This window comes from Corvus moneduloides, chromosome 2 (genome assembly GCF_009650955.1).
Source record: "Corvus moneduloides isolate bCorMon1 chromosome 2, bCorMon1.pri, whole genome shotgun sequence".
Lineage (NCBI taxonomy): Eukaryota > Metazoa > Chordata > Aves > Passeriformes > Corvidae > Corvus > Corvus moneduloides.
In genome coordinates, this window is record NC_045477.1 from 95919455 (window position 1) to 95946454 (window position 27000).

At 40.5% G+C, this 27000-nt stretch overlaps 1 protein-coding gene across 2 annotated transcripts; it reads left to right on the forward strand.

Moving 5' to 3' along the window:
* Positions 1-1776: 1776 nt before the first annotated feature.
* SLC5A7 (solute carrier family 5 member 7) lies at positions 1777-27000 on the forward strand. 2 transcript variants are annotated; one of them, XM_032100438.1, is made up of 9 exons: positions 1777-2178; positions 3142-3364; positions 10611-10724; positions 12523-12678; positions 15250-15398; positions 20037-20180; positions 21982-22135; positions 23284-23501; positions 24258-27000. In XM_032100438.1, the coding sequence occupies exons 2-9, from the start codon at positions 3187-3189 to the stop codon at positions 24879-24881; spliced, it is 1737 nt and encodes a 578-aa protein (XP_031956329.1). In that variant the 5' UTR covers positions 1777-2178; positions 3142-3186; the 3' UTR covers positions 24882-27000. The 2 variants fall into 2 exon arrangements, with proteins under 2 accessions (XP_031956329.1, XP_031956330.1); XM_032100439.1 differs by lacking the exon at positions 1777-2178 and adding an exon at positions 2359-2448.

The window sequence follows — 27000 nt, forward strand, 5'->3', positions numbered from 1 at the left end:
ATCATTCTAAAGCATCAGAGACAAAACTGGTCAAAAGAGTCTACATAAATTAAAAATAATAGGTGGGAAGGATTTGTTTTAATGAATTTGATTAAAATACAATGAATTTTAAATTAATTATTTCCTAGAAATAATGACAATAAAAAACAGTTTTCCCACTCCATTTCCATAAAAAGTGTTAATATAACCCACCAAGGACAAAAGAAATTTTTTATAGTCTTCATTGAAGATCAGAGTTGGGATTTAATCTAAGAAGGAATTTTTTTCCATTGGTTAATATTTTTTAATTTGCCTAAGACAGGCTTGAGCCATGCTTTGCGTTGTCATGACTTTTTTTTTTTATTAAACTGAACAAAACCAGACTAAAATGTAATTAAAACTGTGTGAATTTAGTTTAACATCCATTTTAGCATCCAAGCATTTTCTATCATATTTTAATTGCTAGAACATTTTTTCTTCCTAACTGAGACACCCTCGTTGTTTCCAAGGTGTGTGACTCCTACCTACTATTTATATATTAATTACATCTCTATATATATTGTATACCTTTAAATACCTATTTGTGCTTGCTCTATGACAGTATTTCTGTTTAGGTGATGCCTTGATGCTCACCTGTGTCTAAAATATATCTCAACTGCCTACTACTGGGAGGAGGTTTTTACTGCTCTCTCCCAAAGCAAGCATGGCACCAGTAGCATCCCTGAACAACCCGTGAGTCTGGCTGACAAAAATAGTAACATTTCTAACCTTTAATTCTTTGGCCACCTTTATTTGGGTTTCTCAACTGAGGCCAGACCTGAAAGCAGTCTTATGCACAGAATCAATTTATGAGTATGCAATCATAATGTATTGCCTGTGAGGCACATAATAAATGGCTGGGGCTAATGTGGTGTGATGTGCTCAGCAGTTCGTGAGCAGGCAGACAAAGCTGCTCTGCCAGCCAAACTGGCCAGGCAGTTGGCAAATATGCAGGGAAGTGCCAGCCCTTGGGTCGTTCCTTGCAGTGGACTGAGCTTTTATGAATTGCCACTTTCCTCCTCTCTGATTTTACATCTGCCCACATTGCAGTTTTCTTCTTGAGTCTAGGATGATTTTAGATTTTCTGCTTCAAGTTAGTTCTTTTGCCAATAGCAGTTCTGTACTCCTGTGGGTTTTTTATTTCTACTTTTCAACTTGCATGAGCCAATGGCCCATGTTAACTGCCTCTCAAGAGCTGACAGAGACTGCCACAGCTCAGCATGATCTTCCCGTTGTCAAAACTGGGGCAAGGGCATGCGTGGGTCCTCTTTGCACGTGTATCCTTATTCTCAGCACTTAGAAGTACGCTGTCCAGCATCATTTGGAGACAGAGAGCAAAAGTGCGAGCACAGGAAAGCTAGTATTACTGTAGCTCTGCAGGTGAGGTTTATAAGAGGCACAGCAAAAAAAGGAGACTCCCCAAGAACTAGCTGTCCCAGATCTGGGAAAGGCCAATGCATGTTCAACCAGGTCTGGAAGGGAGGTGTGGGGAAAGATGGTCCTGACCAGCCTCTCATGGACATGCCTTGGCTTGGTGATTGCCCAGTGCTAGGCCCAGGGGTGGCAAAGAAAGGCTGCCAGGCAGGGTAAGGAGAGCACAGAGCTCACCTTCCCTCTCCCTGCCTCTGCTCTCTTCCCTTCCTCCCTCTCTCTTTTCAGTATGTCTTTTTAGATCCGCCCTTTCTTTCCTTCCTCTTTCCCGTTGGTTTAATATGATCCTGTTCCTTCCTGTCTCCCCTCACTCCCTTTTGTCTTCTCACCTCAATTTCACTTCCTAACCCTGCTTCCCTGCCATGACACGACAATCAGTCTCCCTTGAGTCATCCTTACTTCCCCCCAACGTCCCCTATCACTCTGACGTCTTTCCCCCTTCCTCCCCCCAGCTCTGACGGACGCGGTCCTCTCACCCCAGTGAACCCTCCTCCTTTATAAAGGGATTTTCCTCTTTTTAATCCACGAGACCCCCGTCGCAGCCTCAGCACTCGGCGCACCGTCGGCACCGGGGGCAAGAGACGATCCAGCCTTTGCTCCTTCCCTCCCCCGGCCAGCGGGAAAGCCCCGGGCGGGGACAAAACCCCCGGCGGCTCGGCCCCGACACCGCCCCGCGGGATGGGCGGCCGTGCCCCGCGGGTTGCGGGGCAGCGCGGCGGCGGAGCGCAGGTGGGCGGCGGGCGGCGGGCTCGTCTCCTGCCCGACGGCGCGGGGCGGCGGGCGGGCGGTGCTGCCGCGGGCGCGGGGCGGGGGCGCGGCCGCGCAAGGCGCCCCCGTGGAGCGCGGAGCCCCCGGGAGGTAGCGCTGGCTCGGCCGGCTGGCCCCGCCAGCGGAGCCGCGGAGCCGTCGGGAGCGCGGACGGGTCTTGCGGCGCGACTGTGCGAGAGCGAACGCGGAGCGGCGGCGCCAGGACGGAGAGGGGGCTCCGGGAGAGGCTGGGTACGGGGCAGCCGCTGCCTGCGTCGCTCGGGAGTTTTCCCCCGCTGTGCTTCGTATACTTCAACATTTCTGTCTTCCGACAGCTTTTAAGCTTTCCGTTTGCTTTTCAAATTGTGTGAGAGAGAATAGATTGATGCTTTTCATGCTGGACAATTAAATGTTGCAACAAGGAAAGCGCAGATTTTAAAATACGGGAGATGTTACAAGGGGGAAAAGACTCAGCATTCCAATACAAACACTTAAAAGATGTGTTTTGCTGTTGTAGCTACTACTTACCCATGTTTCTGTTATAACTTAAAGCAGTTTTGTCTTCAGACTAAATAGAGACTTTTGGAATAGTCTACATGGCCAAGATCGTCTATCCCTTGTACCAAACTAGTCCGTGACTGAAAAGTTCCCGTACACTGAGGACTTGGTGACACCAGAGTAATTCAGTGCTCAGTAACTGACCTCTAAGAGTAGTGTAGCTTGCAGCCATGTCATTCATTCCCCTTCACATTCAGAGACTATAACCATTGGTTGTTGCTCCACAGGTGTTTTAATTGGCATGTAACATTAATCTCAATTACATCTGAAATTCTCGTTTCATAAATTCACCAGAATAGTCTCTCCAAAAACCATCTGAGGGTTTTTGTACACTGGTGCTAAAAAGCAGGTTTGTTAAAAGCAGACGTATTACTGCATTCTCTCCAGAGGTCTTAATGAAATAGCGATAAAAGAAGCAGTTGGGACTTCAACATGGCTTTCCATGTGGAGGGACTGGTGGCCATAGTTGTCTTCTACCTGGCAATCCTGGCAGTAGGGATATGGGCTGCTTGGAAAACCAAGAACACCGGCAGTGAAGGAGATCGCAGTGAAGCTATTATAGTCGGTGGAAGAGACATTGGTTTGCTAGTTGGTGGATTTACAATGACAGGTATGTAAAAAACCACCTTTTTGTTTCCTAGCCAGCGTATGACTTGTCAGTTTTCCATCTGAATGAATTGCAATCTGTGCGTTGAATAATGCAAAATGGGGAAAATACATATACTTTTTATCCAATTGTTTAGTGAACAGCCAGAGGTAGCATCTGTATAAAAACAACAAATATTTGTAAATCTTACAGGAAGAATATATTTTCATTAGTGTTCATTGCTTCCCTATTCATCTGTAGATCAGATATGTTTGGAACAAAAGTATGGAATTAATGTAGATGAATAAGAAAGTTTTAAAATAACTTACTGTTTTTAAAACCATCCAAATTTGTGCATTAGTTTTGGGTTTGTTTAATCTGAGTAAAACAAAGTTTATAGAGAAAGAGATTGGTGGGGAGGGGAGGGGAGGGGAGGGGAGGGGAGGGGAGGGGAGGGTGTGCAGCATAAATTAACTTTCGAAAAGAAAACTGGCATAACTCCAAACTTGTAATTGTACAGATTTCAGCAAACTTATTCTGTGGATTCTTTTAGCTTCTTTTTCAGCAGTTTGACAAAATAGTGCATTACTCTCAATAGTAGTATCAGTAAGAAAACCCTGGGTGAAGGAAGAGTTCTTCACTGATTTTGTAAACATTGACTCCCAGAGCCAGTCAAACCATCTGTCTTACCTGGGTAAATAAAATATTCACAATACATTCCAAAATCTCAAAGCTTGTATTATGGTATTGGAACAAAAATGCATTATAGGAAGAGTGAATCCATTATTATTAAGGCAATTTAATTTTTAGGCATGCTTTTTTTTTTCTTTATTTAATCTAAATCCTATTCGGGCAAACCCCTTTCAATTGTCAGGTTGAATTTATCTGACTATATTTATGTTTTGCTGTTTTGTCCTGTTCTGCTTTCAGAATTATCTAATAAGGAAGAGCCAGGTAAAACTTGGGCCAAAATTCTGCATTCTTTATTTGAGATAAATTCACATTCTTTTGCAGGGGCATTTTGCTCATTCAAAGACTGAATATTTAGATATTGAGTAAAGAATGTAAAAGACAATAAAGTTTGAGTACAGTTTGATGTTCTACTTTTTGCACTATGCTGTAATTTACTGTATCACGCATCCATCAGCTACTGATGCATAAGATATGATGAGATTCTGCTCACAGCAAGAGCTGGTTAGACTGCTTTCTGCTGAATGAAATGTTTTCAAGAGCACTGAAACCAGAATATTTTGCAGAAATGTTTTCAAGAGCACTGAAACCAGAATAGTGTTTGGTTGCCGCAAAACACTAAAAATTAAATTGGGGGAGTTGAGATAAAAAAGGCTTTTCCCACAGAAGTGGCTACGACTTAGAGCTTTGCATATAGAAGACACAAATTCTGGTTTCCTTAATCCTATTTTGCAGGAATATTTTGTGTAACAGCTGAAGCACAGATGAGACCTGAACTGGGATTTCCTATATCTCAGGCAATTTCTATAGCCACCACAATTCAGACCCACACATGTTCATCCTGTATCGTGCAAGCTCTAGAGATGGTGCAGTATCTCATCCTTGCAGTAGAATATCAGACTGATCCCAAAGCCTTTGAGTAGCTAAAACTATCATGGATTTTATACTGTCAGTCCTGACACTCTTTTCCCCTATGCCTTCTTTAAATAGGGCAATTAAAGCTTGATATGGCAACTAACCTACACTTTGAGCCACAGCAAACCACGCCTGTCACATAAAGCCAGATGTGGGCACAAATCTGCTCAACCAGGGGTTAGTCTGAGTTTTGTCTCCGTGAGGGTGTTTGGGACACTCGATTTCAAAAGTCGTAATAAAACAATTATGAAAGTAAGCTGATGAAAATCTGCAATAATTTTTACAGGTTTGTAATTTTTACAAAATGGACACATTATTCAAGGGCATACTTGCTTTTTAAAAAATGATTGATGCTGATTTTGCACCTCACAACCATGACTATGCACAATACATGATTATTCCAACACTGTCTTTATATTTTTCAGGTTTAATTGTCTAAGTGTAAATTATAAGCAAAGCCTACCCAGCAAAAGGAAAGCAAGAATTTTTTTAAAGTTCTCCAGAAAGGAAATTGTTTGTATGTACATGAAGCACTTTGGGTTATGAGATAAGGCCTTATTCTATCTTTTTTGCCTGAGACAAGCACTACAATGTTCCACAGGTATTGGCTATGAAAGTCATAGAAGTTTCTAGGGCTACTTAGTAGAGAGGATGACAGCACTTAGCCTATAAACTTAAAATAAAATTCAGAACATAAGCATCAAAGTCAAGATTCCTGAGTAATGATAGTTGATTTTCTAAACAAGATTGAATAATCTTAAAGTACTACCTACAAATAACAGCTGTGGATATTTTTGGATATATGCTATGCTCCTGAAGAAGAAAAAGCTGTATCAACCAGCTACTGAAATGCTGAACACAAAGCCTGTTGAAGGTTGAGTGTGTCTGCAAGTACAAAAAATAGAAAGAGTGGAAAGGTTGAATTGTGGAGGGATTACAGCATGTCATATTAAAATGAACTAATATTGTACCACAGTAGACACATATTTAATCTGTGTATCATTTTTACATAATTATAGATAAAATGTTGCATTAAATACTAGGCTTCCTTATTTTGGTGAATGAATTTTTTAAGAAGTGGTATCTGCAACAAACTTGAATCTAATTGGATTTTGGTGATTGAGTTTAAACCTCAAAGGAAATAGTTGAGATTACATAACTAAATGCTCACAAGCATGACCCGAAAGGTAATAATCTATTGATGTAATTTTTGCATTTTAGTTGGATAGAGCTATGTATCCTTCCACATGAAAAAGAAACATTACACTATTTTATTCTAATCCTTGGATCAGAATTTTCATTTTACAGAACTTGATAAGTTTATTAAATAATTTGAGTGGTCAGACAACGAATTGTTCCAAAGAAGTGCCAAAAAATTTGGTTTTCTAATATATATCAATATATATCAAGAACTCAGAGATCAACTTCTGTGTGTCTCACGGGAACTAGAAGAAAAATTGCACTCCTTACCCTCAGTATTTGTCTGATCATTTTTTAGGGTGCATGTTTTAAATGGATTTTGGTATTTGCTGCATTTTTGTTGTTCTTCAGACAGCAGGCAAAGGGAAGATTAAAACAGATTACCACATGAATGCTTCCATAGATTATTAAATATTGTATTCCTTTTGGCTGATTTAGGTAAAAAAAAAAAGAATAATTTCACCAAAAATAAAGGTATTAAACTAACTTTAAATTGTGGCTTAGCAAATGAGGATCAGAAAATTAATATCTAAGGTTGAAATCTCATTCTATCTTATCCCTTTATTTCATTTCTACTGTATTTACCTATGTCAGTGTATGTGCTGACTACCCATTCACCCCCTCAGAAGAAGACATATAGCACCTTCCTAGAGCTCTGTGGTCCTTGACAGATGTTCCAGAACAGTCATGTGCACAGAAAAATTGATCAGCAGCAATTTTTCTAACCCCAATCCAGAAATCAAGAAATAAAATTAAAAATAAGGGCTAAATCCTTCATGCCACCTTACACAGCAATATCTGTCTGCCCTGCAGACAGAGGAGAGTAATGACCCCTACAACATCGCACAGAAGGGAACTGACTTGATCTCCTCCAGAAGAAAACAAGGGAGCTAGTCATGGCATCCAAGTGCTCCTTGGAGAACACCTGACACCTCTGTAGCAACCCTTGGCAAATCAATGCTGGAACTGGAAGCCCCCTTCACTACAGCTGCAGCAATGTTGGATATCTGTCCTTGACAATGGGATATTATTCCCACCTGTAACCAAGTATCATTCATGTAGAATTCATGCTTATGAATTTTCTGGGGACAGAGACAAATATACTTCCTTTTCTAAATATTTAGTTTTGATATTGTATACAAGTGCTTATTCCATAAGACTGTGCTGCTTGACACACAACAGGCAACACACATCCCAGGTAGCCATGGACTTAAGGTTCAGTAGTGGTCTGTTGAAGGCTGAGTGGTGTTGCTCAGGGGTCCGTGCTGGGACCAATATTATTCAACAGCTTTGTCAGGACAGTAGGATTGAGGGCACTCTCAGCAAGGTTGCAGATGACACCAAGATGAGTGCTGTGGTTGATAATCGAGAGGGAAGGGATCCCATACAGAGGTACCTGGCCAAGTGTAAGAGGCCAAGTGTTAAGATACTCCACCTGCATCAGGGCAAACCCAAAGATGGATACAGGGTGGCTGAGGAGCAGATTAAGAGCAGCCCTGTTGAGAAAAACTTCGAATCACAGAATTATAGAATCATCAGGATTGGAAGAGACCTTTAAAATCATCGAGTCCGACTGTCAACCCAGCACTACCACTGTAACCCCTAAACCACATCATTCAGTGCCAGATCCAGATGCCTCTGGAACATCTCCAGGGATGGTGACTCCACCACCTCCCTGGGCAACCTATTCCAAGGCCTGACCAACCTAACAGTCAAAAATTCCTTTCTAACATCTAACCTGAATCTCACCTGTCTCAGCTTAAGGCCATTTCCTCTTGTCCTTTCACTGCAGGCATGGTAGAAGAGACTGGCCCCACATCACTACATCCTCCTGTAAGGTAGTTGTAGAGAGCAATGAGGTCCTACTCTTCTCCAGACTAAGCAAACCCAGCTGCCTCAGTTGTTCCTAATAAGATATGTTTTCTAGACCTTTCACAAGCCTTGTTGCCCTTTGCTGGACACACTTGTGCACCTTGATGTCCTTTTTAAAGTGAGGGGCCCAGAACTGGACACAGTACTAGAGATGCCAAGTACTGCAGCATGATGTCTTTCCTGGTCCTGCTGGCTGCACTATTCTTGATACAGGCCAGGTTGCCATTGGCCTTCTTGGCCTCCTGAGCACTGCTGGCTCGTGTTCAGCTGCTGTTGACCAGCACCCCCAGGTCCTTTTGTGCTGGACTGCCTTCCAGCTACTCTGTCCCCAGCCTGTAGCACTGCCTGGGGTTGTTGTGACCAAAGTCTAAGACTTGGCACTTGGTCTTCTGGAACCTCATACAACTGGCCTCAGCCCATCTCTCCAGCCTGTCCATATCTTACATTCCTGCAGATCTACACTCTGACCCAACTTTGTGGTATCTGCAAATTTGCTAATGGTAGACTAACTCTCCTCATCCAGATCATCCGTAAAGATACTAAACAGGACTTGGCCCAACATTGATCCCTGGGACAGGCTGAGAGAGTTGGGGTTGTTTAGCCTGGAGAGGAGAAAGATCTGTGCAGACCTGATAGCAGCCTTACAGTACCTAAAGGGGGCTTATAGAAAAGATGGGGATCAGGGCATGTAGTGATAGGATGAGATGTAGAGGTAGGGAACTGAAGAAGGGTAGATTTAGATTATATATTGGGGAGAAATTCTTTACCGTGAGGGTGGTGACACACTGGAACAGGTTGCCCAGAGAAGGTGTGGATGGCCCATCCCTGGAAGTGTTTAAGGACAGGTTTGACAGGGCTTTGAGCAACCTTGTCTAGTGAGTAGCATCCCTGCCCATCACAGAGGGGTTAGCAATAGAAGAATTTTAAGGTCCCTTTCAACCCAAACAATTCTACAATTCTAGAACTCTGGCAAACAAAGTATCATACTCCCCTCTATCTTAATTCGCACTGTCAGGAATCACAAAATCCCAAATGTTTGACAATTTTTTATGTAGATGATGTATTCGTGTTCTTCTCGTTAAGAATCAGCCTTAACCCATCTTCCCCATGTGGTCCCATATGGGCATCACTCACCTCTAATCTCTATAGTACACAACAGATCTTGATAACCAAAAGTCTACTCGTAACAGGTCTCCTTGGGTCACTTCTTTTGTTGCAGTCTTTCTCTGCATGCACATCCCTCATAAAAGTCCATTATACCATTTCCAACAACAGAATGGTCCATTTCTGTGCTTCAAATTAATGAAAGGGGGACAATTGTAATTTTTTGGTTGCTGGAGATCTTTGATTCTAAAGCCATGGTGAAATTCAGCAAAATACCCTCTAGTAGTACTTGAGAGATATCACAGTCAAGCAGACAAGAGTGGTTATTTAGCTCTTAATGAAATTTCTTAAGGAATTTTATCAAATTTTCTTAATTTGTTTTTCTCTCAATTGTTTGTCTTAAACACAAAATCAAGTTTGCTTGTACCATGGTGGATGATGGGAAAATTCTGAAGAATGTTTAAGGAAAATACATTTTGAAGTATTGAGACTTTCTACACAGAAACCCTAACTACTCTTATATGAGAAAATAATGCTTCTGACACAAACCAAAACATGATTACAAAAATCTAGGACTTGTAATGGTCTTTCTGCCCTTGCTCAAAATGCAAACCTAGATTTATAAAACTTGCTCATTATACATTAGAGATAATCAAAAACGTTTTTGCACAGGATCTGCAAACAGGAAGAGATAAATTTTATTACTTGATTTGTTATGAAGTATTTTTGCAGATCTAATCGCCATACATTTCTGTGTTAGAGTTTTTCTCTCATATGTACAGTTGATCCCAAATTCTCAAATGTAGAAACTTCCCTTAAAGGCAGAGAATCAACTCATTAAGTGTCAGAGGTTGGTATATTAAAAATACTGCTTTTTAGAGAGAGAAAATCAGAAATATTGGAGATAGCACATATCCCTTATGGAATACGGCTCAAGGAAGCATAAAATAAATGAATCAAAGTTTAGAACTTTTATAGCAACAAAAAAAGCACCACAACCCTACATAGAAGTATTCTGAGAACTCAGAGTTTATTAATATGCCTTATATAGCAACAATTTAAAATGGAACAAGGTTTAGAGGCTTTTTTTTCATGAAGGCTCTAGTAAATGAAGTGTTCATTAAACTTCTGCCTAATTTAAGTGTTCTTCAGATCCCCCCTTATACTCCTTATTCTCCTTTGTTTGTACTAACACAAACAAAATAATGGTAAATAAGTAGTGGGGGACTCAGCCCTCACATCTTCACTGGCTATACAGAGACTTAGAAACTTTGATGATGGCCTCCATCCATTTGACTTCTTTTTTCATATGCTTAGGCTGTAAATTCAAATTAGGACTGCCTTTAATAGAAGGATGCCATGCCTGGCACTTGAATTGTTCATATAATAAAAAATAACTGTATCATACATAATGACAATTTTATTATACAGTGTATGAGCTTTTCTTTCTTTGTGGACATTAAAGACTTTTCCATCTCTTCCTTTTCAGCCACATGGGTTGGAGGAGGCTACATCAATGGGACAGCAGAAGCTGTGTATGTCCCAGACTATGGTCTAGCTTGGGCTCAGGCACCTATTGGATATTCGCTTAGCCTGATTTTAGGTAAGCAAAGATTAAAACTAGTAGTCCCTCATTTTAAAGGGTTCTGATGTCAGGTCCATTACTTGAAATGAAACAACTAGAGTCTGATAAAAGGATGCTGATATGAACTGGATCCCTTCTGCTGGTAGGTTTGGCTATTGAAAAAAACCACCAGAAAATCTCTATAAATAGTTTGATATCTCAAGTCTGCTAAACTCCTTGTCAAGACCTATTTGATTATTACAACCATATTGTTCGGGGCAGGGGGGGTGGGGGCAGGGGGGCCACTGCAGAGAAAGGAAGTCCATATATGTGACCATATATCTAGCTGCAGAGCACAGACAGGAAAGTATTTCTGTAGGTATGGTCCATACATGAGGGTTTGAGGGGAGGAATTTTTTATCCTTCTTTAAAAAAACAAATAACCAAAATTACAAATACAAGGTTGGTAGAAATATTGTTGCTTCAGACTGGAAGTATTTAAGATTGATGTAATCCCCCTGTTTGTTCTCTATACGACTTTTTTTCCTAATTTTTCAAGCAATTTAGTTTTAGAGGTTAGAATACCTCCTATTTCCTTTGACAGGTGTTTGAACATCCTAATAGATTATGGTTTTTTGTTCTTCTTTAATTGTCTTTTGCAATGATGGCATGACAAGTAGAATAAGAAAAGGATCCATTACTGAATCAAAAATAGCAAAAAGAAAAAAATGCTGGAGAATTTCTGCATCTACCTGCCTAAATACAACATTCCCATAAACACTATAAACTGTGATGACAGTGTGTAAGCCAGTACCTGCTGTTCAGGGAACTTGATGAAATGAAGAAATATGAGTTATAAAAGGCAATACATAGAAATTCAGAAAATCTTCTGCGCAATACAGTGAATAAATGACATATCTTGTCATGAAGAACCTAGTTAAGAGTTGCCAAATACCATATAGTATATCTTATTGGGAACTGACAGGGTTTCCAGTTCATTATTATACCTTATATAGCAGTTTTACTGTGATAGAGGTCTACTTGCTTATAGTCACCTCTAGATCTCAACTACACAGGTTTCCATACAAGGGCTCTTTCAGCTTTCCTGAGATAGGTCCTTTTTTCCAGAGACAGAAAGAATTAGAGGAGGAGAGGTCTTTGCACATTTGGGTGCATATCCAGCCCATACACCAGCCAGGCAGAGCAGAATTGTGATATACCAAAATTCCTGAACATCCATAAGTGAAGTAAGTGTATGACAAATTTCATGGAATCTGACACCTGCAGAGCTCAGAAGACCTCTGACCTACCCTGCAGGTGTAGTAAAGTTGTTTGAAACATACATAATAAATCTGAATTGTCCTGAAAGAATCAGATTTGCTGTGTGTGCACTAAACCACAGGTGAAATTCTATTTCTGATTCAGGAATCTCAGACAGTTTTATTTTTAGAGAAGGACTATGTGAAAATTCATGCTGGATTCTGGTCTAAGAATCAACAGGATTAGGTAGAAAAGCTATTCCCTTAGGCTAATCCAAAATTAGACAAAACTCTGACAGCATCCATAATGGAAGATTACATAAACTGAGCCAGAAAAAAGAAAAAAGCCTTTTATTTTATTATCAGACCAGAGATACTAATGGAGTGTGTATTTAAGTAATTCTGTAGACAGAGATAAGAGATTCCAGAGAATATTTTAACTGTGCTTTTTAACAAACAAACAAACAAACAGTATTGGTGACTTTTTTGTACCCTTAAGTGACAATGAATGTTTTATCCCTTAATGGCAATGCATTTCTAAGCTGCAGCTGGTGTCTTACGCTGCTTTTTCTTTGTAGGTGGCCTTTTTTTTGCAAAACCCATGCGATCCAAAGGCTATGTGACAATGCTGGACCCTTTTCAGCAGCTTTATGGAAAAAGGATGGGAGGACTACTGTTTATTCCAGCTTTAATGGGAGAAATGTTTTGGGCTGCTGCCATCTTCTCTGCCTTAGGTAAGGAATAAGCAGTATAACTATTCATTCATTACAGGTAGAAATTATTCAGAATATTGGGAATGCATTAAAATTCTGGCTCAAAATGGTAACCATTTAAGCCAAATTATTCAGATGGTGACATTTCTAAGACCCATGTCAACTAGCAATTCAATCTCGTAATGGTACCCCTTTATTATTTTGGTAAGGGAAAGACATGCAAAGTATCTATTCACTTTCATGTACCTTTAAGTTGTCCCTCTTCAAAGAGCATGAAAGGATTTAGGAACAAAATTCTGTTAATAGTGAGGGTGACATGAGTGGTTGCAAGTACCCCTTTTTTGTCAGATCTGACCCAGCTTTTCTTTTACATCTCTGGGATGAGAGAAGCCAGTCAAATTTTCCCTTAATGATATGCAACAGCATTGTCAAGGCATCTAAACAAAATAATCCTTTGCATAGAGGAGATCTTCATATACAGAACATTCCATAACACAAATAATAGGAGTAAACCAGATGCTGATCAATAAATTGAAGAATTCTTCAATTCTAAATGGCTTTCTTCTTGACAAAATGAAGAAAATACTTAGGATTCAAGAAAGGATTCAGAGAATTGGTGAAACTATGACTCAGTAGAAAATCACCCAACTACTCATCCAGTCCTGAAAAAAAAATCAGCTTCCAGGGTTTTTAATTATATTTCATGCCTGAATTTAGAAACCCCTTTAAGAACAGAGAAAGCCCTTGAGTTGAAGCACCAGTAATTGACTTTTACCAACTAATCATACTAATAATGCACATGCATGTGGTAATGCCTTCTAGCATAAGCTATTTTAAACAAAAAATAAACTTTGAAGGAACTCTCCAACTGCGCTCTGATGAACTGTAAAGCAATGGGGAGCTTGTTTACCACAATTTCATCACAAAATCCTTAAAACACTAAGAAAAAACTGCATGCTGAGGTGATAGGAGTTGAATAACTTGAAGAACACTCAGAGTATTTGGAATATTTTTGATTAAGGACAAGCCATTCTTTTTTATTTCAACACAAGTGGTGTGAATACCTTTCTAGATTTATGTAACAGCTGACAGTTAAAGATTCTCAATGATTATAAAGGTCATTGTAGATTTTAACTATTCTGTGAATAATCTAGTTTCTTTTTTCACACCTATCTTCACTGATGAATGTTTAATCCAGGACTCTTCACTACTTGCTCTTCATCATGACTCCTTGCTTGGCAGGGTTGTAGATGGGAAACACAGGTCCTACAGCTATGAAAGAGATCTGAGCTTGTAATCCTTAAGCACGTGAACTTTGAAGGCTCATTGCGCAGGAAAAACCACACCTGTCAGCTCCCAGAGGCTCTTACATATCACACACCATGCTGTCTTCTATGGCCAAAACTCTTCCAAATATGTGCTCCAGAATATCCATCTACAATAACTCCAAGCACTAAAAGTTGTTGCAAGATGTTTAATTTAAATCATCCTAATTAGAAGGAGAAGAATTTTTTAAACAAGGTCTTAAAACATTGCAATCATTTGAAATAGCTAATACATCTAAGGGAAATATAACCATCCTGACAGCTGCTGGAAGGGCAGTGCAGGAGGACACAAGCCATTCAGGAGGTTTCTTGAGTGCAATGACAACTTCCTGACACAAATGATCAGGGAGCTGATGTAGGGAGATGCTCTGTTGAACCTGTTACTTAGACCGAGGAAGAACAAGTCAGGGGTGTGAAGGTCAAAGCCAGATTTGGCTGCAATGTTCATGAGATGGAGGGAACAAGGCAAAAGTCACAAATGCACCTATAGACTTCAGAAGAGTAGAGATTGGCCTCTCCAGCATTCTGCTTGGAAGAATCCCATGGGAGACTGTCCTGGAGTCCAGAAGAACTGGTGGATATTCCAGGGTCACTTCCTCCATGCTCAAGAACAGCCCATCCTAACAAAAGGGAAAATGTGGACTGCTGTTGAATGGGATGGGTGGCAAGGGATGTGGAAAAGACTGAGGTAATCAGTGCCCTTTCTGCTTAGTTCTCTACTGGTAAGACCAGTTTTTAGGAGTTCCAGGACCCTGAGAAGCCTGGGAAAGTCCAGTGCAGGGAAGGCTTGCTGGAAGAGAATCAAGTGAGGAAACTTTAAAATACACTGGACAGACACCATCTCATGGGACCTCAGGGGATGCATCCTGCAAGTGCTGTGGCAGCTGGCTGGTAGCATTGCAAGAACATTCTCTGAAGACTGTGGTAATCAGGGATGTGCATAGCTGCTTTTCGCAGGCAGAACGAGAGAGAGTAGTCCTCACAGACCTTGAGCAATGTAAGGAAGGGTTGTTGGGACCCTTCTGTCCTCCATTTCCTAAGAACCTGCAAAATGACAGATGCTAAACTTAGACCAACAGGAGCTTCCCTTTTCCCATTCCCTTCAAAGGTGCAGAAAGGGTGTGCAGAATATAGAGGGGGGGAATTATTGGTGCTGTTACTAAGTGTCAGACCAGGACCTATATATGCAGCTTAACAAAGGTGGGCCTTCTCATCAGACATGCTGTGACATACACACTAACATGCAGTGCTTTGGTTTTCCCCTTAGGTGCAACTATAAGTGTGATCATTGACATTAATGTCAATATTTCAGTCATTGTTTCTGCCCTGATTGCTACAATGTACACGCTTGTGGGTGGACTTTATTCTGTGGCCTACACCGATGTAGTTCAGCTTTTCTGCATCTTCCTGGGACTGGTAAGTTTGGCTTTTTTTGCCCTACTTTGTCAAGGATTTTGTCCTGAACAGCCAGAAGGGCCAAGTGTGTCCTGGGATGTATCAGACACAGCACTGCCAACCAGTCAGACTCCACTCACAGAGTGCTGACTTTGAAACAGAGTCTGTATTTGCATCAGTGCACAGCCCGTACTTTGGAAATAGTGCTGTCCAAGAGGTCTGACTCTTTGGCTTTTTTCCAGCCAGTCTGGCAGTCCAAACACTCTTGCACTTTTTCTCCTGAGTACCTATCTAATTCAGAATAGGACTGGTGCTGATCCTTCCCTGTCCATCTATAGGACTGTGGCTCAGGCACTGGAAGGAGGCATCAGATGTACGAAGCTGTTGGTAAAGTAGTCCAGAAATGCTGGCACTGGACCTGCAGAGTTGATACTCTACTGCTTCTTTTTTTTCTGTGGTTGTCACCTGCTCACACAGCTTAGTTAACCTCCTGTTAACTTAGTTAACCTTCTTGGTTTTTCCCTCATTTCCTTCCACCATCCTTGGAGACCATAATATAGGAAGTCTCGCCAGATGTTTTGGCTGTTTTAGTGTGGTAGTGTGAATATCCCTCATCAGCTATCAGTGATATGCTAGTGGGTAGCCTTTTATTTACTGCTGTTCTTTAAGCCCCGAATTGAAAAACATCCATGTGACAGGGTCCAGATCACAAGGGTGCAGTCAAAGAAGCTGCTGTCTTTGTTTGCCAGTAGCAGTAATAGATGGTCACAGGCGTGCAGAGAACTGAGATATGCTAAAACAAATGGAGTGGCTCAAGATGAAGGAACCAAATAGCACCTTGGGGGCCTGGCATTCTTTCTCTGCTTTCACCAGAGTTCTTGTGCAGCTCTAGGGAAATTGCTTCAGCCAGTGCTTACACAGGTGGTCACTAACCAGCTCTCTGTGTGTCCTTACTCTGCGGCATCTTACTGTGAGGACTATGGCCTTCAAATCATTTAATGGAAATGGTGCTAAATAGCCTGAAAAAGCAAATCCAAGTTCCAACTGGCTACCTCAAATGAAAAGTTACTCCAGACCTTCTTCCCCTCATATCTTTGTTCTTCATCTGAACAGTGGGGAAAATACTGTCTCTTTCCCAAATGTGAATGTTAGTATTTGTGAAACATTAAGTTTCTACAGATGGCATGCATTACAGAAATTCCCAAAACTGGAGATAAATCAAAGTACAGAAATGCTCTTCCAGTGCAATCAACACATGAACTGCTAGAGAGCCTGATCCCATGGGAATAACATTAAAATCAGCAAGAACCTGATGGGGGTGGAAAGCAAATGAAGGTCGTATAGAAGTCTTCTAAATGATTTGATCTATAGCTTTATAGTGTTTTGTTTTAATCCAGGTTGGGCTCTTTATGTAATTTCCCATTTGAAATAAACAGCAATAATGTAATGCAGAAGAAACCATATTCATGAGCTCAAGAGTGTCATCAGTGAGGCTGGAAGACTCAATATCTAAATGGTCATGCTCTAGGGAGGCAGTTTTAGATGAGATGGGACCCTCTCACAGTAGGTGTCACAGCAGAAGATGGCAGACATTCAGTTATCCCAGCTTCTCCTCCAGGCCCTGGTGCAGTTTTTATTCCCACTGTCACAGAGCTTTGCTGCTTCTTCCTCTAATGTCTAGTTTCTCTCCTGTTCTTACCTAAGATAAAAGGCATGCTGTAATCACTCCTGTTCCTCCTTTCAGCCACAGCTTTTCCCTTAGTTTTCCATAACTTCTACCCCGCCACTCCATGTGCATCCTTGTTTTTCTCTTTATAATCTCATGTAGTGTCTCTCCTTCCTTCCTCACCTTCCTGTATCCATGCCTGCAACTCTCATCTCTTTGTATTTATCTTGCCTGGTGAGACTTTCCCTCAGCCTGTTCTGTGTCCTATTTACTATCTCCCCATCTGTATTATTAATTCCCCATTCTAAACTCTATATTTTCCCAGATAATTCCCAGGAATAGTTCAGGGCTGTCACTTTTGTCAGGAGAGGGAGTCTACATATATAGATGTAAACTATGACATCCCAGTAAACTGCAGGGCCAAAGAAAGTGTCTTGATTGGTTTTATTTACTAATAAAAAGCTAGCCCTTGAGACCACAAAGAGCTAGGTTACTGTGAGGAACTGGAATGGTTTACAAACGCCCACAATGAATTTGCAATACAGTACCTATTTAATCCTGTGCTGTGGCATGCAGACTCCAGATGGACTTTTAGATATTTACCCTACTGAAAATCTCAGCGGAGTATGGCCAAACTACATCTGTTCAGAAGCTCATCACTTGGATATGTTTGACATTTGAGATTCAGAAACAAGAATAAAAAAATCTGTCTGAGATCCTTCTTCCCCCTGAATTTCTCAGGAAGGAGAATATTAATATCCATTAATTTTGACAATATGTGTATTTTTCTCTCAAAATATCTTGGAGACAGTTGAAAAATTTTGCTGCTTTATTGTGGTTTGACACTGGCCCAGCACCAAGCACCCTCGAGAGCTGCTCACTCACCCTCCCCTGCCTCAGCTGGGCAGAGGATGGAAAAGCAAAAATAGTTAATGAAGGCTTCATGAGTGAGATAAGGACCGGGAGAAACACTTCAAGGGCAAAACAGGCTCAACTTAAGTTGTGAAGTGAATTTATTGCTAACAGAATCAGAGGAGGATAATGAAAAGTAAAATAAGCCCTTCGAACACCTTCCCCCCCCAGCCCCTCCCTCCTTCTCACCGACAGCGCAGGGAGACAGGGCATGGGGGTTTGGTCAGTCCATCACCACGATCTTCTTCTACTGCTCTGGGTGAGGAGTCCTTCCCCTGTGAGGCTGTGGGCTCCCTCCCACGGGAGACAGTTCTCTGCAAACCTCTCCAACATGAGTCTGCTCTCACGAGCAGCAGCCACACCGCACCTGCTGCAACATGAGTCCCTCCCATGGGCACACAGTCCTCCCAAAACTGCTGCACCGTGGCTCTCTTTCCACGGGGTGCAGTCCTCCAAGGACAGGCTGCTCCAGCCTGGAAGCAGAGGCCCTCTCTCTTCACTGGGTCTTCCACTGGATCACAGCCTCCTCCAGGCATCCACCCGCTCCGGTGTGAGCACCTTCCCCACGGGCTGTGGGGCATCCCCCATGGACCCACAGGCTGCAGGGGCACAGCAGCTTCACCATGGTCTGCACCATGGCCTGCAGAGGAATCTTGGTTCCAGCACCTGGAGCACCTCCTTCCCCTCCTTCTCCACTGACCTCGGTGTCTCCATGTTGTTTTTCCTCACATGTTCTCACCTCCTCCTCTTCTCTGACTAGAAGCCAAAACCTTGTGACTTTGTTTTGATTTTCTTCTTAATATGTCATCACAGAGGCATCACCAACCTCTCTCATTGGCCCAGTTTTGGCCAGCAGCATGTCCATCTTCAGAGCCATCAGCCATTGGCTCTGCCAGACATGGTGGGAAGCTTCCAGAAGCTTCCTCACAGAAGCCACCTCTGTGGCCCCCCTGCTACCTAAAACCAGGCCGTGCCAAACTGATACATGCTCTTTCACAGAAAAGCTCAAGCAGAGAGTGAGAAGGGAATCTTTCTGCCCAACTGCTTAAACTGGCAAAGTTTAAATGAGAACAGAATTCTATGGTATGGGATAAACTGCCTGAACAACAGGCAGTGCTACAAAATATTCTTCATATATTATTGCAATAATTGCGCAACAAAATAGAGAAAGATGTTTGACTTTTCCCCTCCTTGCTCCTGTTGCCCCTATATACTCAACTGTGATCAGTTGTGATTGTGGGAATCTGTGTGGTTTTGGATATCACTGGATCCTAAGGATGCTGGGCTTGTGAAGATCTAGTCCATATAGTGCAAAGCCTGGTTTTCACCTCAGTTGGAGCTGCTGAGTTTCTCCTCCACAGAAAGTCAGTGACTTACACGACTGCGAAATGACTTTGAAAGTAAATGTACATAAAGTCAGTTGAAGAAGGAATTGGACCTTCTGGCAGAAACCATCACTGGGAAGACTTTCTGATTTAGATAAAAAACAAACAGACTGAAAATGGTCAAGAGACACCTAGAAAACACCTGTGAGGCAGAAAAGTGCTGTAACACTGGGTTAGTATGAGTTCTGGAGGAAGAGAAATGAGGCTGTACCAACAGCAATCCTGTCTTTTCACAGTCTTTCAATACTTAGTTTAGTATTGAATTAAAAACAAATTCCCAAGCCTTCAGATGTGATGTCTCATACCTGTATACTGCCAGGTCCTGATGCTATTACATGGAAATTCATATGTAGATATTTCTGTACTGTGTAGTCCAGGAAAGAGTGTAAACAATGTATAAGGTGGTTAGGTAAAATAAAACAAAGATGTATAAATGTGTCTTTGCTGCTGATTTTGCAGCTTGCATTGATTAATTCTCTGGTCATACTCTCCAGGCAGATGTGAGCTATCCACTCCCAATTTCTGTGGATTTCAGAGATGTTTCCACCTGCACATTATCTGAATTTTTGCAAATCATCTTGATAATTTGGTATTCAATCTGCAGCAAGTAAGAATAAGAAAACTAGATGAGTGTTTTTTTCACAGATTTAGAATATCTTCTGTATACCTGAGCACATTGTTTCTCTTTGGTTACAGTGGATCAGTGTCCCCTTTGCTATGTCCCATCCTGCAGTAACAGACATTGGGCTCACGGCTGTGCACCCGGTGTACCAAGCACCTTGGCTTGGATCTATCAACTCACTTGACATTTACACATGGTTGGACAATTTCTTTTTACTGGTAAGTGGTGATTTGTATGAAGCATTTAAGCACTTACACTATGTTACTGTGACAGCTGAAAATAGTCGAGTCTAGTTAAGAGTTTCTATCAAACTGAAAACTTTTACCCTCTTGACTCCTACTTGATATTTCTGCACATTTGAATGACTTCAGTGACATATCAGCCAGCATTGCCAGGAATGCAATTTAAATATCATCAGGCTGAAAGAGCTGACATGTTAAAATTAAATAAAAGTGTGCAGCTAATGCTTAACTGATGTCATTGTTGGCAGAGGAATTCGTGTCTTGCAGAAGGCAATAAATACGTTACACAAATGATTAAATAGGCCTTAGCTATAGGTGAAGAAAAAGCTCTGCAGAGATGGATGGCAGGATGGATAAATTCATACATGCACACATGCCAGAATGAACCAAGGGCTTTCATTATTTAATACCTATATATTACACATGGGATCAGTGGTTATTAAGTGCTTTCTATTAGAGGATCTAGAAACATGTGTTAACATTTTCCATTCTCAGTGTCCCTATGCAAATCTACACTGGTTTTATTATCATGTTGTACTTTGGGATTACATTTTCTGGCTTTTCTTTAAAATTCTCTCAGCCGAAAATCTTCAGGGTTTTCTTGTAATTGGTCTATTAAAATGTGTTACTTTATTCAGCATTCTCTCAGAGATCCAAAGTATGACATTAGCTCAAGTGGCTGTATTCTCTCCTGTAAGCCTGAAGGTTTCATCTCTGCTGTTGACCAAAGGAAAGCTCTGCTATTTTGACACATTTTCTTTTAATTTTGTCTGTTTCATTATAGCTCAAGAAACTTCCACATGCTTGGAAAGCTTTGATAAAGGAACATTATTATTAAGGCGGCAAAGAAAAACAGTCATAAATAACAAGTCAAAACCAGACTTGTCTGTGAAACATTAACTTAGTCCCTGTGTGTGCATGAAGCTATATGAAACACCTGTATACACACTTTTTGGTCCAAATGCCTCCTGCCTCATTTAGTGTATAGAACTAGGCTATGCAATTTGCTTGGTTTTCTTTCCATGCTGTTTAGAGACAAACACCTAGTTTCTTCGTGGAGGCTCTTCAAATCCTGCTCTCAAGACAGAATTGTTAGCGCTTGGGTTTTCAACCTTTGGTAATACTCTTTTGTGTCATATTTTGCAGAAATAATTTTAATTCTAATCAGGATCTTCAGTAACGTATCCAAATAAAAGAGAAGGGTTTCCACAACAAAACAAAACTTTTCTCTTTTTTTGCTTTGTCTTCCATTTCTATTGGTATTGTATTTGCTTAAGGCAGTCATGGCATAATTTTTCAGATTCCTGAGTTCAATGTACACAGCATGTCTCGCCTTCCATGGATGACTACATGCATTCACAAAGGAAGATAAAATCTTGCTTTGACATTGTATCAGAGTCTAATCTAATTTCAGTGGAAGAGTATTTGAAGGCAAATTCTTCAAATATGAAATATGAAAGTAGTACTCTTCATAAAGCTTTATCAAGTCAAAAGATTTGGGGATTACAGAGACTATGAAAGTGCAAAGCTTTGTTGCTAGCTGTATTAAAAAAATAACTTGTTTAAAAGAATGGGATTTAAGTGGACTTACACAGGTTTGACATTGCTTGTGGAAATGAAAGTTGCAGTTATTACTGGCTGGCTGATATTCAATAAATAAATGAAAAAGTAGCAGTATGGCTTTCAGCATTCAAGTGATCCTTGTACGTGTTCTCTATATGGTGAAAGCAAAATGATTCAGTTACCCCCCAATCACAGCATGCTGTTATGTTTGTAGACATTAGGAGGAATTCCATGGCAAGCATATTTCCAGAGAGTTCTTTCCTCATCTTCTGCCACATATGCTCAAGTTCTGTCATTCCTGGCTGCTTTTGGCTGTATTGTGATGGCTATTCCTGCAGTACTGATTGGTGCAATTGGAGCATCTACAGGTAAATGATTAAAAATCAGTATTGCAATAAATGTAAAATGAATAGTGCAATAAGTGTATGAAAATAAATCTTATGTTAGATATAGGTGACATATGGTTTAGATAGCCAGGTGGCATCATTAATCAACTCACAACTCCTTCAACAGACCACACAGAAAAATAATGTTATAGAATATTTCTCTCAAAGGAAATTGTTCCTACCCCAGTGGATGAAATTAAATAATTTTGTACCTTCTAAGTATCTACCTATGTAATATTTCTATTCAATGTTTGAGTTAGATTCGGGTACTTTTATTTGGTGGTAACAGTAATAATTATGAGTGGCTGAGGGAGTTGGGGTTGTTTAGCCTGGAGAAAAAGAGCCTCAGGGAAGACTGTTTTGCTCTCTACAACTACTTGAAAGGAGGTTGTAGCGAGGTACTTTTCCCACATAACAAGCAACAGAACGAGAGGTCATGGCCTCAAGTTGCAGCAGAGGAGGTTTAGAATGGATATTAGGAAAAAATGTCTTCACCAAAAGGTTTGTCAAGCACTGGAACAGGCTGCCCAGGAAAGTGATGGATTCACCATCCTTGGAGCTATTTAAAAGATGTGTAGGTGTGGCTCTTGGGGATGTGGTTTATTAGTGGGCTTGGCCATGCTGGGCTAACAGTTCAACTCAATGATCTTAAAGGCGTTTTCCAACCTAAATGATTCTTTGATTTATCAGAAATTTCTTACCTTGACCAATATATCCTTGCCAAGGTCGTAGTGACAGTGATCCCCATCACAGTGACAGTGTAGCTAAACTGTTAAAAATACTCTGTTAGAAATGTTTACATGGCTTTGAGCCCTGTTCGTAATCAAAGAGAGTAGTTAAACACATCACAAAGAAACATGGATCCTAGTCTTGTTTTATTGAATAAAACAACATTTATGAGCAATTTAAAGCTTTTTTTAGAGACAAGGAAAAATGCTGAGTAGAATTAAATCTGCCTAACAGAAACCAGTGTGATGCTGCCTCTCTGAAATGCCATCAGTCTGGCCCTAGTAACAGTCTGGTCATTGAATGTGCATGAAAATGTGGTAATATGAATAGCTCGCTACACATGAAGTCCAGAGGTGCTGACCACTAACGTTACTGATATCATACTGGTGTCCATATTACAGCTTGGAACCAGACTGACTATGGTGTCCCTGACCCCAAGAGCAAAAAAGAAGCAGATATGATTTTACCCATCGTGCTGCAGTACCTTTGCCCTGTCTATATCTCGTTCTTTGGCCTCGGTGCTGTATCTGCTGCCGTGATGTCCTCAGCTGACTCTTCAATTTTATCAGCAAGTTCTATGTTTGCTCGGAACATTTACCAGCTTTCCTTTCGGCAAAATGTGAGACAGTGTTTTCATTTTTACTTTTAGAGAAAATTTTAGGTGAGACCTTAACTAGATACATAGATGTGTAATATCTATGATACATAGACTGTAATTTCATAATGAAACACCTCGTTCCTGTTCCTGCCTATAACTAGAAAAATTATTTAGTTACACAGTGTGTTGAAAAAACTGAAAATCATAAAAATAATTATGGTTGTGACTGACGACAGAAGTGAAAAAGCTGGCTTGGGGAAGGCAGCTGTCAAGAGTTCTTATGGCACTGCAATTTATCCAAACAGCTAATTACTGTTGCTACAACCGTAAGTTTTACTTAAATTCTTTGCAAAATGCGACATTTTTCTAATCTTTCATTTATCAGGAAATCATTTGACAACAAAATGGTCTAGTGATTTGGAATTTTTCTTAGGAAACAGAGAAGAAGAAATTCTGATGCTGACCAATTTTTTCTAGTTGAGCCATATTGTGATTTTATTTAAAAGTTATTTCTTACACTGCTGTTTTTTCTCTTTGACTCATCATCAAGCTTTTTGCTATGTTCAAAGAGTAATGACTTTGGCAATAGCAATCATAACCCATAGGGTTTTTTCTCTGAGCTTGAGATGGAGATAGAGATATTAGCTTGTAATTATTATTGAATGAATCATGCAAAGCTTTCTTTTACAATTCAGTATTTTATATTGACTGTATATAAGTGTAGGCATATATGTACAGACATGAAAAAAACACCTAACACCGCCCTTTTTTTTGCAGGCTTCAGACAGGGAAATTGTGTGGGTCATGAGAATCACTGTTCTTCTGTTTGGAGCATCAGCAACAGCAATGGCACTGCTGGCTTCATCAGTGTATGGCCTCTGGTACCTCAGCTCTGACCTTGTTTATATCATCATATTCCCCCAGCTCTTGTGTGTGTTATTTATTAAAGGAACCAACACCTACGGTGCCATTGCAGGGTACCTGTTTGGCCTTGTTCTCAGAATAACCGGAGGAGAACCATACCTCTACCTTCAGCCCTTGATCTTCTACCCTGGCTGGTATCAAGATGATAACAATCTGTATATCCAGCGATTCCCATTTAAAACACTTGCTATGCTCACCTCCTTCTTTACTAACGTTATAGTCTCCTACTTAGCCAAATACTTATTTGAAAGTGGGACTTTGCCACCAAAGCTGGACTTCCTTGATGCTGTTGTTGCCAGATACAGTAGAGAACACATGGACAAAGCAACTCTTGTAAAAAGTGACAATATTGTATTAAATGAACTTGCACCTGTGAATCCACGACACAGTCTAACTTTGAGCTCAACTTTCACAAACAAGGAAGCCTTCAACTACGTTGATTCGAGTCCAGAACTGTCCAACACTGAAGATAATTAAAAAATCTCATAGCCACAGGCAAAACAAGGAGAAGCAGGATATACTACAAAGAATAGCAAGAAGCGTTTTATCAGAAGAAAAGCAAGAATTGGGAATAAAATGCCGCTGCACATTCTTTAAGTTGTTTCTAGGAGCAGGAGCATCTCATGGGAGGAACTCTTTTCTGCTATTATCTAATATGTTGGATTAGATCACAGAGTGTTTACTAAAGTATACACTCAATCCCATTCTTTCCATCCAGAACTATATACTGTACAATTTTAAAAAATTTATAATTTAAAATATATGTAGCAGAAAATGTGCAACAGTTCTTAGCTAGGATATCTTATGGAGAAATTATAATACAGTAAGTCTGAAATATTATTACTCAGCATTTTATTGGCATTAAGTGAAAATATAATGTCACAGCTATAAGTGATTTTTTACTAAAGAGCTAGTTGCTTGAGCAAAGACAGATAGATAACGTCCCTGGGGTTTTGGTCTGGTAATTTCTTTCCTCATAAAGAAATTTAAATAACACAATCTAGTATTTTATTATTCTTACAAGACAGCGAAATGCACAAATAGTAATAAATTCCTTATAGGAGTGCTAAACATGATATATTAATTTTAAAAAGTTAAAATTCAATCACCAATTTAAAATTATGTTATACCTGATGTAAGACAACCTTAAGCAAAATATGTTAATATAGGTGTTGTCTTTCTTTTTTTGTGGTTAGTGGCTGTCACCAAAATTCTTAGAGCAATAACTGGAGTTGAAATTCAGCTTGTGAAAAATGGCTCTTATAGAAAAACGCATATAAATGAAATAGAACTTTTCAGTGTTGGGAGAAGAAGCCTTATCTTGACTTATCATCAAAATGAACACAAGCAAAGCAGTCTGACACCAAGCAACTTCACCAATGGAATAAATATTGAAAAGTAAAGAGAATCAAGAAGGCTTGAAAAGAGAGATGAGAGGGTTTTCCTTGCAGAACAATTTTCACTTAATAAAAAAAGCTATTCTTAAAGATACCAAGAAGTCTTTTGGCTTGGTCTTGCTGGGATTACTCTGGAAAATCTACATTTTCCATAGAAAATAACATTTCCTCAAAAATTTCTCAAACAAACAGGCTTGCTGGACAGCTTTCCACATCTCTAAGTGTTTGCCTCTGAAAGCAGCTTGGAGGGGAACTGAAAGGAATGCTGAACCTGCCAACATAGTGAGAGGCACACTGGTGTCTTCCACTAAGTGCTGGACTCCTTCATTGGTCCCTGTCCTCCTGGCCACCACAGTGAGGCTGCAGAGCAGCAGCAGTGGCCAGGGGCAGACAAGACTTCACTCACAAATGGCAGTGCTGGCCAGAAGCAGCAAAGTGGGGAGATGAGGCCTCTTCTGACTTTGCCCGGGCCAGCAGGAACACGCAGTGTTGTTTCCACTTGCCCACGGCCAAGATGATTGTGTCTGTCCCCATTGGTATGTGCCTTTCTCAGCGGGAGCTCTAGTAGCTAGATTTCTCTACAATTAAGAGTTATGCTCCAATAATTCTTTTTAAAATCTGCGTATGACGCAAAATGTTCAGTTGAAATCCAGATATCCTCCTGTTGCTGGTCACTGGCAAAATTTCTTTTTTTAGCACTCACAGCACGAGGAGCTATACTGGAGGATAGCAGATGGAAGAATAGGTTTTGCTGCTAAAGGAAGAAGCCATCGACTTGTGCATTCACTGTTGACATAAGCTTTCACAAGGCTGAATCCTTAGATATGTTTTGCTCCTTTTGTGGAGTCTTAACAGCATATATATATATTTAATACATAGAGAAAATTAATTTTAGAGATGTTGATTTATTTTTTTTTCTCCATACTCTGCATTTAAAAATAACATTGCAACTCAGTTCTGAATATGCATCGTGATCTGCAGTACTACTGTGCTTACCAATAGGGAGTGTGCTCTGAGTGGAGGGAATCAAAACCAGGATTTGCACTAAAAGCTCAGAAGAGCCAACATAGCAAAGAAATGAAAAATTCCTGTGAGGTGAGTGAATAGGCCACAAATGGAATTCAGGGCGCTGAGTATCACAACCCAAACACGAGCCCAGCAGTATTAATTCACTCATGAACCACAGGAGAGAGATGAGG